An 11,995-nucleotide genomic window follows, 5' to 3' on the forward strand; every position below is an offset into this window, starting at 1 on the left:
GGAGGGTCAACGAAAGAGGGGGAGGCCTTCAACGAGATGGATTGACACAGTGGCTGCAATGATGGGCTCAAGTATAGCAGGGATTGTGGGGCTGGCGCGGCATTGGGCAGTGTTTCGTTCTGCTGTGCATGGGGTCGCTATGAGTCAGAAACGACTCGACGGCACTTAACAACAACAACAACAACAGGGAAGAAACTCAAGTGCACAAGCTGATTGACTTCATATGGACTATTTCCCTTGTAGAAAATGGGTTCAATTAGAAGAGAGAGAATGTTGGTGTGTCCTGGTTATCTAGTGCTTCTATAAGAGAAATACCACATGTTGATTGCTTTAACAAACAGAAATTTATTTTGTTACAGTTTAGGTGGCTAGAAATCTGAATTCAGGGTGTTGGCTCCGTCAGCCGTGGAGGAAGGTCTTTGTCTCTTTTGAGCTTCTGCTCCTGGGGGATTGTCGTGTGGCTTGTCATCTCTGTTCCCTCATCTCTCTTCTTTAATCTCCTTGTTTAATCTCTTTTATATGTCAAAAGAGTTTGACTAAAGATAGATCCTATGCTAATCCAGCCTCATTGACATAACAAAGGCAACCTACTCCCAAATGGGATTATAACCACAAGCATAGAAATTAAGATTTACAAGACATATTTTGGGGAAACATAATTCTATCCATAACAGTGTGTGAATGAGCAATGATTTTTAATAAATTGAAAATAATCAGCAGAAGTCTATGTGACAGGGAAGCATAGCAGGACTTACCTATTACAAAAACCTCATATCTGGTCTAGTTTCTATAGCAAATGCTCTCCGTCTCTTGTCTTTACCCCCTTCTCTTAGACTCAAAACAGGTTCATGAACATCAAGTGGGATAAAAAAGGAGAGTCTATGAGCAAAGAAGAGAACATTCTCCTTTGTAAGAGGATTCAGGAAGCTCTGAACTTGAGCCAGGGTTTGGCTAACATGGAGGAAATGGATTCTCTGCAGTGGCAAAAGGTAGCTACTGAGAACCTGAGACAAGGCGGGTCTCTCCAGGTAGAACTGAAGTCTCCAGTGTTTCTGACAGGTAAGGGCAAGCACTGGATTTTTTTTTTTTTTTTTTTAAACTTTACTTATAGGCAAGTGAGATATATTAATATTTAGCATTTAGAGATTATTTGCTATGTATCAGCACTGTGCTCATTTGATCTTCAAAATAACCTATGAGGTAAATACTATTGTTGCTAGGTGCTGTTAAGTTGATTCCAACTACTATATCCAGTTTAGAGCTCAGTAACTGAGGCACAGAGTTCTTTGGTGGCACAAACAGTTAAGTGCCCAACTACCAAGCCAAATGTTGGCATTTTGGACCCACCCACAAGTGCCTGGGAAGACAGATTTGGCGATCTGTTTCTAAATTGTTGTAGCTTCAAAAACACTATGGAGCAGTTCTGCTCTGTACACATGGGGTCCCCATGAGTCAGAATCAGCTCAACGGCAACTAACAACAATGAGAAGAACTGAAGCACAGAGAGGGTAAGTGACCTTCCAAAGGTTACCTAATAAGTAGCAGAACTGGGATTTGAATCCAGAAACACTGACTACAAAGCCTCCTACTGACTCTGGAGGGAACCACAGCACTCAAGTTTAATCAGATTCATGCCACCAAAAAAGCATCACCACTGTTATGCTGAATCCTCTATCCTATGCATATAATAGGGAGCTCTGGTGGTGTAGTGCCTAAGGCATTTGACTGCTAACCAGAAGGTTGGCAGTTCAAACCCACCAGCCACTCCTTGGAAGGAAGGTTGGGCAATCTACTTCTGTAGTGAAACTCAAGGAGGCATTGCTATGAGTCGGATCCGACTCAACGGCAGTGGTTTATGCGTATAATAACCATGTTCCATCTCACCACACTTCCCTCAGTATCAGGTCCAAGGCATTTCTATAAATACATTTTTAACAGCCATCCCCACACAGAACATACTGGCCCATCCCAGAATGTGGGGAGCAGTGGTTAGGAGCACAGGCTCTGCTGTCCCAGAGGGCTGAGGTTTCATTGTAGCACTACTATTTGCTGTATAAAATTGAGCAATTTCCTTAGACCTCAGTTTTCTTGTCTGTAAAATGGGAATAACAACAGCTTGATGTAAAGATGACATGAGATGATTTATGAAACTATTATCACATTTGACAATAATAAGAGTCCAATAAATGGTAGCCATATTATTCAAATTGAACAAACTGCTTTACTTACATACACTGAGGCAGTTGGAATACTACAGTACTTCCCAAACTTGGATCCATAATAAGAAATGAATTTGACATCATGACCCAGGGAACATAAACCTGTGTATGCATATATATGAAAGGAGAATTTCACAAAGCAATATTTATCTTTATTACATAAAATGATGCATTCTGATACTTTCTATTCCATTACGTAAAAGCTGACAAGGACTCACTAAATTTATTATTTTGCATACTAATGAGTCATGACTACATTTTGAAAGACATTGATTAAAGTAGAGGGAAAAAAGCACAAGCTTTGAAAATTCCATTCCACCACTCACTAGCTCTGCGAGCCTGCACAATGTGAAGAGGCTTCACCTCTCTGAGCCTCGGTTCCTCATCGATAAAATAGGGAAAATGGCACCTATTTTGCAAGATTGTTGAGAGGATTCAAAGCAATGTATTTGAATAATAAATAGGTGCTCAATAAATGGCACTTGGTAGATTACACAAAAAACATAATGCCCAACTTTTATAAAACTTCTATAAAACTCAAATATGCACTCCACATATAAACCAAGATGTAGTGGATGTTTGCCCTTTGGAAACTCATGCTACATGGGCATGAGTTTCTTAAATCTAGTATGCACGTTGTTGTTAGGTGTCATCAAGTTGGCTCTGACTCATAGCGACCCTATGTACAACAGAATGAAACACTGCCCAGTCCTGTGCCAGCCTCATGATCCCTACTATACCTGAGCCCATCGTTGCAGCCACTGTATCAATCCATGTCATTGAGGGTCTTCCCCTTTTTTTGTTGACTTCTTTACCAAGCATGATATCCTTCTCCATGGAATGGTCCCTTCTGAAAACATGCCCAAAGTAGGTGAGATGAAGTCTGGCCATTCTAGCCATTCTGGCTTCCAAGGTGCACTCCGCTGCACTTCTTCCAGGACAGATTTGTTAGTTCTTTTAGCAGTCCATGGTACTTTCAGTATTCTTCGCCAACAACACAACTCAAAAGTGGCAACTCTTCTTTGGTCTTCCTTATTCATTGTCCAGCTCTCACAGGCATAAGAGGTGATTGAAAATACCATGGCTTGGGCTAGGTCTTTACATCTTTACTTTTCAGCACTTGAAAAGAGGTTTTTTGCTACAGATTTACCCAAAGCAATGCGTCATCTGATGTCTTGACTGCTGCTTCCATTGATGTTGATTGTAGAACCAAGTAATACGAAGTCTTTGAAAACTTCAATCTCTTCTCCATTTATCATGATGCTGCTTATTGGTCCTGTTGTGAGGACATGTGGCTGTTTTTAAAAAAAAAAAAATTAATTCACCCTCAAAGCACAATGATTGGCAACTACTGATGCTATTCAAATATATGAGCTGTCAATTCTGAATGAAATTCAGAACGAGTTGAGGAAGAAGTGTGCATTATCCCTAAATGCATCAAGTTCTTTGAAGTAATATTAAATGTTTGAAATGCATTTTCAACTTCTCCCCACAATAGATGGTTGTTTTGAAGTACTCAACACTGGTTTGGATGAGTTACTTCTTATATATGTCTGAAACAATTCATAACTCTTTCAAAGTCACATTTCAGTTACCCTAGCATCTCTCAAGCAGAAAACTTCCACAGGTCAGATGTTTAAGAAGGGTAAAAAAATCCTCTCATTCTCAAGGGAAAAGGAATCTTTATTTCCTTGCTCCTATTTGGGTCCAAACCAAAACAAACTCAATGTCATTGAGTTGATTCCAACTCATAGCAACTCTATAGGACAGAGTAGACCAGTTCTTTAAGGTTTCCAAGACTGTAATCTTTATGGAACCAGACTGCCACATCTTTCTCCCATGGAGTGTCTGGTGGGTTCAAACCACCAACCTTTCAGTTAACAGCTGAGCACTTTAACCACTGTGCTACCAGGACTTTTAATTTGGTCTGGGAAAGGTGTATCCTTATGGGACACTTCATTAAAGCACTATTGCTCTATTTAAATATATATATATATATATATATATATATATATATATGGGTATATGGATCTTTAAACCCAGAGTAGAAAACTAAACTCTATCCCTGTGTTTTCCAACTTGACAGACATAACAAAAATGTCCTTTGAGGACCTCTGCTATAAGAATCCAAAGTTGGCCATAGAGAAGATCAGTGATGATTACAGAATATATTGTGAAAAAGTACCTGGAATAGGCAAGTGTTTAAATAATAGATTTGAGAGAACCAGGTAAGAGAGAATCTCCAAACTCAAGGGGCATACACCAAACCAGAATTATGTTGCTGTTGTTTGTTTAAAATGGAGGGATGATCAGGAGCAAAGATCAGGAGCAATCTTTTTCCTCCTACAAAGCCAGAAAGAGGATCATGAAAATATGATACAAATGCAAATTGATGATGATGATGATGATGATGATGATGGTAATGATAATGAGTGCTAATTGCTACCTTCTTATCTGGAGTTCCTGGGTGGTGCAGATTTTTTTGCTAACTGAATGGTTGGAGGTTCGAGTCCACCAAGAGGTGACTCAGAAGAAGGGCCTAGAAATCTGCTTTGAAAAAGCAGCCATTCGTAACATACTACACAAAAACATTGTTGTACATACTACTTTGGCGAATAGCGACTGGGATCTTAAAAGCTTGCAAGCAGCCATCTAGATGCAACAGTGTTTCTGTCTTCATTCAGAGCAAAGAAGAACAAGAAAAATCAGAGACATATGGAAACAGCTGGTCCAGGGGATTAGTAGACCATGTGATTCTCAGCCTATATGACCATGAGACCAGAAGAACTAGATGGTGCCTGGCTACCACTGTCAACCACTTGGAGGGGAATTGGTGCAGGAGTTCCTGGATAGAATGGGAGAACAATGTGGAACAAAACTCAAAATCATATATATATATATATATATATATAAACAGGTTTCTTGGTCTGATAGAGCCTGGTGAGACCCCTGAGACTAGGCCTCTGGTTCCCCTTCAGGTCTGGAACTAAACTCACTCTTGCACCTTCCAGCCAAACAATAGACAGGCATATAGGGTGAACATTTACATCAGATAGATACACTCCTTGGAGTGATCAATTGTGGGAGAACAAAAGAGCAGTGTTTGCACAGGGACATAACTCCCGGATGGGAGTGCATGGGAGGGAAGGACACAGGGAAGAGGTAACTATGGGGAGGAAGTGGGAAGAGAGATGTTACATTGTGGGGAACTGCAATCAATGTTGTGAAGCAAAATGTATATGAACTGCTGTATGGAAAATGAATTTGATTTGTAAACTTCCAACCAAATCACAATAAAAATTAAAATATAAAAGAAAAAGCAGCCATTGAAAATGTTATGGAGCACTGTTCTACTCTGACACATGAGGGGTCACCATCAATCAGAGTCAATTCAATGGCAATTGGCCAGTTGTTACCTTCTTATCTAGTTATCACTGTGGAGTTTTAAATAATGTGGATTTGACTAGGTTTCCTGGAGTCAGAGATTTGTGGCATGAGTTTTGTTTGGGAGTCTTATTGTGAGCAATGCTTATAAGGGAATGAGGATTGGACAGAGGGACATGCTGAACTGTGCAGCATTTACAAGCGAGCTCAGCAGATCCCATGTTGTTGTTGTTGTTAAGTGCCTTCGAGTCGTTTCCGACTCATAGCGACCCCATGCACAGCAGAACGAAACACTGCCCAATGCCGCGCCAGCCCCACAATCCCTGCTATACTTGAGCCCATCATCACAGCCACTGTGTCAATCCATCTCGTTGAATGCCTCCCCCTCTTTCATCGACCCTCCACCCTACCAAGCATGACATCCTTCTCCAGGGAATGGTCCCTTCTTACAACATGACCAAAATAGGTGAGACGAAGTCTGGCCATTCTTGCTTCCAAGGACCATTCTGGCTGCACTTCCTCCAGGACAGATCTGTTAGTTCTTTTAGCAGTCCATGATACTTTCAGCATTCTCTGCCAGCACCACAACTCAAAAGCATCAACTCTTCTTCGGTCTTCCTTATTCATTGTCCAGCTCTCACATGCATACAAGGCGATTGGAAATATCATGGCTTGTGTCAGGCGCACCTTAGTCCTCAAGGAGATATCCTTGCTCCTCAGCACTTGATACAGTTCCTTCGCAGTTGACTTTCCCAATACTACACGTCGTCTAATGTCCTGACTGCTGATCCCAAAGGAAGCTCTAAACCAAAAAACAAACACACTGCCCTCAAGTCAGACCCGACTCGTAGTGACCCCTCCTTGGGTTTCTGAGGCAGCATCTCTAAGGAAGTAGATTGTCCAATCCTCCTTCGGAGCAGGGGCTGCTGGGTTTGAACCACCAGCCTTCTGGTTAGCAGTCAAATGCCTTTGGCATATCCTTCACTGAGGTAAGGAGCTTGGGCATTGACTATGATGGATTCTGAGCTGCATGTATAGTGTTTGTTACTAACAGTGTTGAGTTCTTTTTGTTTGTTTAATATTCGACTGGATATGTAGAGAGTGTGTGTTTATTGTGTGTATGTGTGTATGTGACACACTCCAAGTCTTTAACCACTTTTTATATTTTGTTTTCTGTCTTTTGTTTGTTGATTTGTTTATATAGTTCTTATTTTTTTACATATTTTATATGCAAGTCACCAGTCAGTTACATAGTTTGCAAGGATTATCTTCTCTGTCATGGAAACTTTAATGAACAAAACTTTTTAATTTTAATATAGTCCAGTTAAGATTGTTTTCCTTTATTGCTTTACTCCAAGATCACATAGATATTCTCATGTTTTGGATTTTTTTTTCCTAGAAACTTCTTTGCTTTGCCTTTCTTATTTAGATATGCAATCCAACTGGATCTGATTTTTATGTACAGCATGAGATATGAGTACCAACTTTCATTTATTTTATTTTTAATATGGATGTTCAATTGACTTTCACTATTTGTTGAAAAGACTATGCTTTCCCCACTATTTTGTAGTACCACTCCTATTACAAATCAGATTTCCATATCTACATGGTATTGTTTCTGTACTCTTTTGGATGTTGATCTATTTGTCTATCAAATAGATATTGTTGTTGTTGTTGTTATTGTTGTTATGTGCTATCAAGTCAGACCCGACTCACAGTGACCCCTCCTTGGGTTTCTGAGGCAGTATCACTATGGAAGTAGATTGCCCAACCTTCCTTCCGAGGAGTGGCTGATGCGTTTGAACCACCAGCCTTCTGGTTAGCAGTCAAGTGCCTTAGGCACTATGCTACCAAAGCTCCCCAAATAGATACTACACTACTATCTTAATTATGGTACATTTATAATAAACCAAAAAAAAAAAGCCCAAACTCACTGCCATTGAGTCAATTCCAACTCACAGTGACCCCCATTGGGTTTCCAAGGTTGTAAATCTTTACAGAAGCAGACGCCTCATCTTTCTTCTGTGGAGTAGCTGGTGGGTTTGAACCACTTAACTTTTTTGGTTAACAGCCTTAACCACTATACCACCAGAGCTCCTTACATTTTTAATAAGCACTGATAATTCATATAATTAAATCCCCTACTTTATTTTTCTTATTGAAGATTGACATAAGTTTCTCTTAACCCCTCATATTTAGATATAAATATTAAAAGCAGTTTAAAATTTCCATCATTATGATTACATTAAGCCTATAGATCACTTTGAGGAGAGACTGTTGTTAGGTACCATCAGATTGGCTCTGACTCATAGCAACCCTGTGTACAACAGAACAAAACACTGGATTGTGCACCATCCTCACAATCCCTGCTGTGCTTGAGTCCATTGTTGCAGCCACTTTGTCAATCCATCTTGTTGAGGTTCTTCCCCCTTTTCACTGACCCTCTATTTTACCAAGCATGATATCCTTCTCCAGGGAATAGGCCTTTCTGAAAATGACCAAAGTAAGTGAGACAAAGTCTACCCATTCTCACTTCCGAGGAGTATTCCAGCTGCACTTCTTCCAGGACAGATTTGTTCATTCTTCTAGCAGTCCATGGTATTTTCAGTAATTTTTGTCAACACCACAATTCAAAACTATCAACTCTTTGGTCTTCCTTATTCATTGTCTGGCTTTCACATGCATATGAGGTGATTGAAATACCATGGCTTGGGTCAAGCACACCTTAGTCTTCAAAGTGTCATCTTTATTTTATTTATTTATTTATTTTAAGAGCTTGCTTTACATTCAACATAACACATACATTTAGTTTCATTCCCCATTCGCCATGTCCAACCCTAACCCAGTCTCCTCCCCTCCCTACCCTGTAACCCTCCCCCTGTGCTCCTCATATTTATGCACTCCTGATTGTCCTGCATTTCCTCAGTTTGAATGTTGGTCCTCTGGTGCCCTGTGGTCTATTGTTCTAAGGGATGTATTACCATAGAGTATGTGGGTGTGTCATCTTGGGTTGAGTGGTCTGCATGTACATCTTGTTAACTATTGGGCTGACAGCCCTCCCCTGGGGGTAAGTTTTATTCCAGGCTCCGAATGTATTTCAGGGCCATAGTATTGGGAGTCTCACCAGATTTCATCTGACCAGTAATTCTGGTCATTATTGAGTTTTTGGATTATGTTCCACGTTTTCCCTCTCACTCTATCCAGGATCTCCAGATTTGATCCTTTCCTGAGTGATTGGCATTAGTAGCCAGGCACCATCCAGTTCTTCTGGTCTCAAGGGCCATCATGTCCTAAGGCTGATTGCTTCTAAATGCCTTTGTGGGGTTTTTTTTTTTTTTGCATTCTTCTTCACTTCTGACGCTAGTAGACCATTAGCTGCATCTTAGATGGACACTTGAAAGCTTTTAAGACCCCAGTCACTACTCACCATGTAAGATATGGAGCAACCCTTTTATGTATTTTGTTGTGCCAATTGAGTCTGGTGTCCCCCAGTACTATGGTCCTGAGGTAATAGATCTATTGGATCTCTCTCCCATAGTGTCTGGTTTTCTGTGAGGGATTGTCTTCTACTGTTTCGGTAAGGACTGCAGATATTTCTTTAACACTTTGAAGACATCTTTGCAACAGATTTGCCCAGTACAATACAACATCTGATTTCTTGACTACTGCTTCCATTGGTCTTAATTGTGGATCCAAGTAAAATGAAATCTGTGACAACTTCAATATTTTCTCCATTTATTGTGATGCTGCTTATTGGCCCAGTTGCGAGTAATTTTGCTTTCTTTATGTTAAGGTGTAATCCCTAATGCAGACTGTAGTCAGTGTGGATCTTCATCAGTAAATGCTTCAAGTCCTCTTCACTTCCAGCAAGCAAAGGTATGTCATCTGCATATCACAAGTTGTTAAAGAATCTTCCTCCAATCCTGATGCTATGTTCTTTTTCAATTTCTTCTTCTAAAAATCTTCAATTTCTTCATTGTTGGCTTTAGTAGTGATGTGCAAATTTGAATAATAATAGTATTAACTGGTCTTCCTTGTAGGGATATGGATATTATCCTGTCACTGACAGTCCAGCTTCTCAGATTATTTGCTCAGCATACAGATTGAAAAAGCATAGTAAAAGGATACAACCCTGATGCACACTCTTCCTGATTTTAAACCATGCAGTATCCCCTTGTTCTGTTCAAATGATAGCTCTTGGTTTATATAAAAGTTCCTCTTGAGAACATTTAAGTGCTCTGGAATTCCCATTCTTCTCAATATTATCCATAATTGATCCACACAATCGAATGCTTTTGCATAGTCAAAAAACAAAAAACAAAAAACACAAGTAAACATCTTTCTTTTCTGCTTTCAGCCAAGATCCATCTGACATCAGCAATGATATCCCTCTTTCCACATCCTCTTCTGAATCCAGTTTGCATTCTGGAAGTCCCCTGTCAATATAGTGCTGCAACCATTTTTTAATTATCTTCAGCAAGATTTAATTTGTATGTGATATTAATGATATTGTTCAATAATTTCCGCATTCTGTGGGATCACCTTTCTTTGGAATGGATACACATATAGTTCTCTTCTAGTCAGTTGGCCAGATACCTGTCTTCAAAATTTCTTGGCGCAGATGAGTAAGTGCCTCCAGCATGGCATTTGTTTGTTGAAACCTCTCAATGGGTATTCCATCAATTCCTACAGCCTTGTTTTTCACCAATTCCTTCAGTGCAGCTTCAACTTCTTCCTTCAATACCATTGTTTCTTTTTCTTTTTTTATTGCATTTTATTGAAATATAATTTATGTACAGTGAAATACACAAAAATAAAGTGACATGGGTCAATGCTTTTTTTTTCTTTTGCAGTGTTCCCTCCCCCACCCCTGCTAACCAACAAAGAAAGTTTCTTTCCATAAATCCTTGACTTTTTACAATAATGAACTAATACTATATTTGTCCATCTGTGACTGACTTCTTTCACCCAGCACAATGTCCTCCAAGTTCAACCATGTTATGTGGTGTTTTGCAAATTCTACATTATTCTTTAGGATTGTATAGTATTCCATTGTGTGTAAGTACCACAATTTGGTTATCCATTCTTCTGTTGATGTGCATGTAGGTTGTTTCCATCTTTTTGCTATTGTAAACAGTGCTGCGATGAACATGGGTGTGCATGTATCTGTTCTTGTCCTGGCTTTCACTTCTTTAGGATATATACTTACTAATGGGATTGCTGGGTCAAATGGTATTGCAATTCCAGCTTTCTAAGGAATCACCATACTGTTTTCCGCAGTGGGTATATCATTTGACAGTCCCACCAGGAGTGTATGAGCGTCCCAATCTCTCCACATCCTCAACAGCATTTGTTATTTTCTGTCTTGTTGAAGTTTGCCATTGCTGCTGAGGTGAGATAGTATCTCACTGCTATTTTGATTTGCACCTCTCTGATGGCTAATGATCACGAGCATTTCTTCCTATATTTTCTGGCTGCCTGAATATCCTCTTTGGTGAAGTGTCTATTCATGTCTTCTGCACATTTTTAATTGGATTGTTAATCTTTTTGTTGTTGAGGTGTTGGAGTTTTCTATAAATTTTAGAGATAAGTTCCTTGTCAGATACGTAATTATCAACAAGTATGAATTTGTTACTGTCATTTTGTTATGTGCTTTTTCATGGTGTCAATTTCTTTGTTCCACATAATTTTCTGTGCTGAGCTTGTTTTGTTTATGAATCATGTTATCACTTCCTTCATTACTATTGTTTCATTATTTGCTAAATATTTGCACTGGTCCTCTTTTTTATTTTGATGTGAAGGTTTTTCATTTTTCTTTGAGGTTACTCTGTGATTTATAGTTTTCTTCCCAAGTTTAGAACAGTCCGTTCTATCTTGTAGTTGTCTTGACTTCCCTACCTTTTAGAAGTTCTGTAACTACACAGTTTTTTTTTCCCCTCTTTTTGGTTTGTAGTTGTCTTCATTTGTCAATTGATTTCTCTGGTTCTCTGTTTAAAATCTTGTAGGCTTATTTTCTTTGGATACTTCTATAACTGGGTTGGTTTCTGGGTTATGTCATCATGTGTATTAATGGTCAAGTGTTGTTTGCTGTTGTTGGTTCTCTCTGTCCAAAGGACTCCCTTTAGCATCTCTTGTAAGGTTGGTCTGGTTTTAACAAATTCCCTTAATTTCTGCTTATCTACAAATGTCCTAATTTCACCATCATATTTGAGGGACAATTTTGCTGGGTATATAATTCGTGGTTGTAAATTTTTCTCCTTCAGGGTTTCATATATACTATCCCATTGTCTTCTTGCCTGCATGGTTTCTCCCAAGAAAGCTGAGCTTTTTCTTATTGGTTGCTGCTTGTAGGTAACTTTTTGTTTATCCCGTGCTGCTCTCATGATTCTTTT

The 11,995-nt window shown here is 39.4% G+C and overlaps 1 protein-coding gene across 1 annotated transcript in view; it reads left to right on the top strand.

The window, feature by feature from the left end:
• Positions 1-11,995, top strand: part of RGSL1 (regulator of G protein signaling like 1) — a 136,697-nt gene that overhangs the window by 33,957 nt on the left and 90,745 nt on the right. Inside the window, exons 9-10 of the mRNA XM_042780519.1 lie at positions 834-1,059; positions 4,306-4,413. Coding sequence (XP_042636453.1) covers positions 834-1,059; positions 4,306-4,413 — 334 coding nt within the window. The remainder of the gene's footprint in view (positions 1-833; positions 1,060-4,305; positions 4,414-11,995) is intronic.

This window comes from Orycteropus afer, unplaced genomic scaffold, assembly GCF_000298275.1.
Source record: "Orycteropus afer afer isolate SDZICR_OR568_19922 unplaced genomic scaffold, OryAfe1.0 scaffold00043, whole genome shotgun sequence".
In the NCBI taxonomy this organism is placed as follows: domain Eukaryota; kingdom Metazoa; phylum Chordata; class Mammalia; order Tubulidentata; family Orycteropodidae; genus Orycteropus; species Orycteropus afer.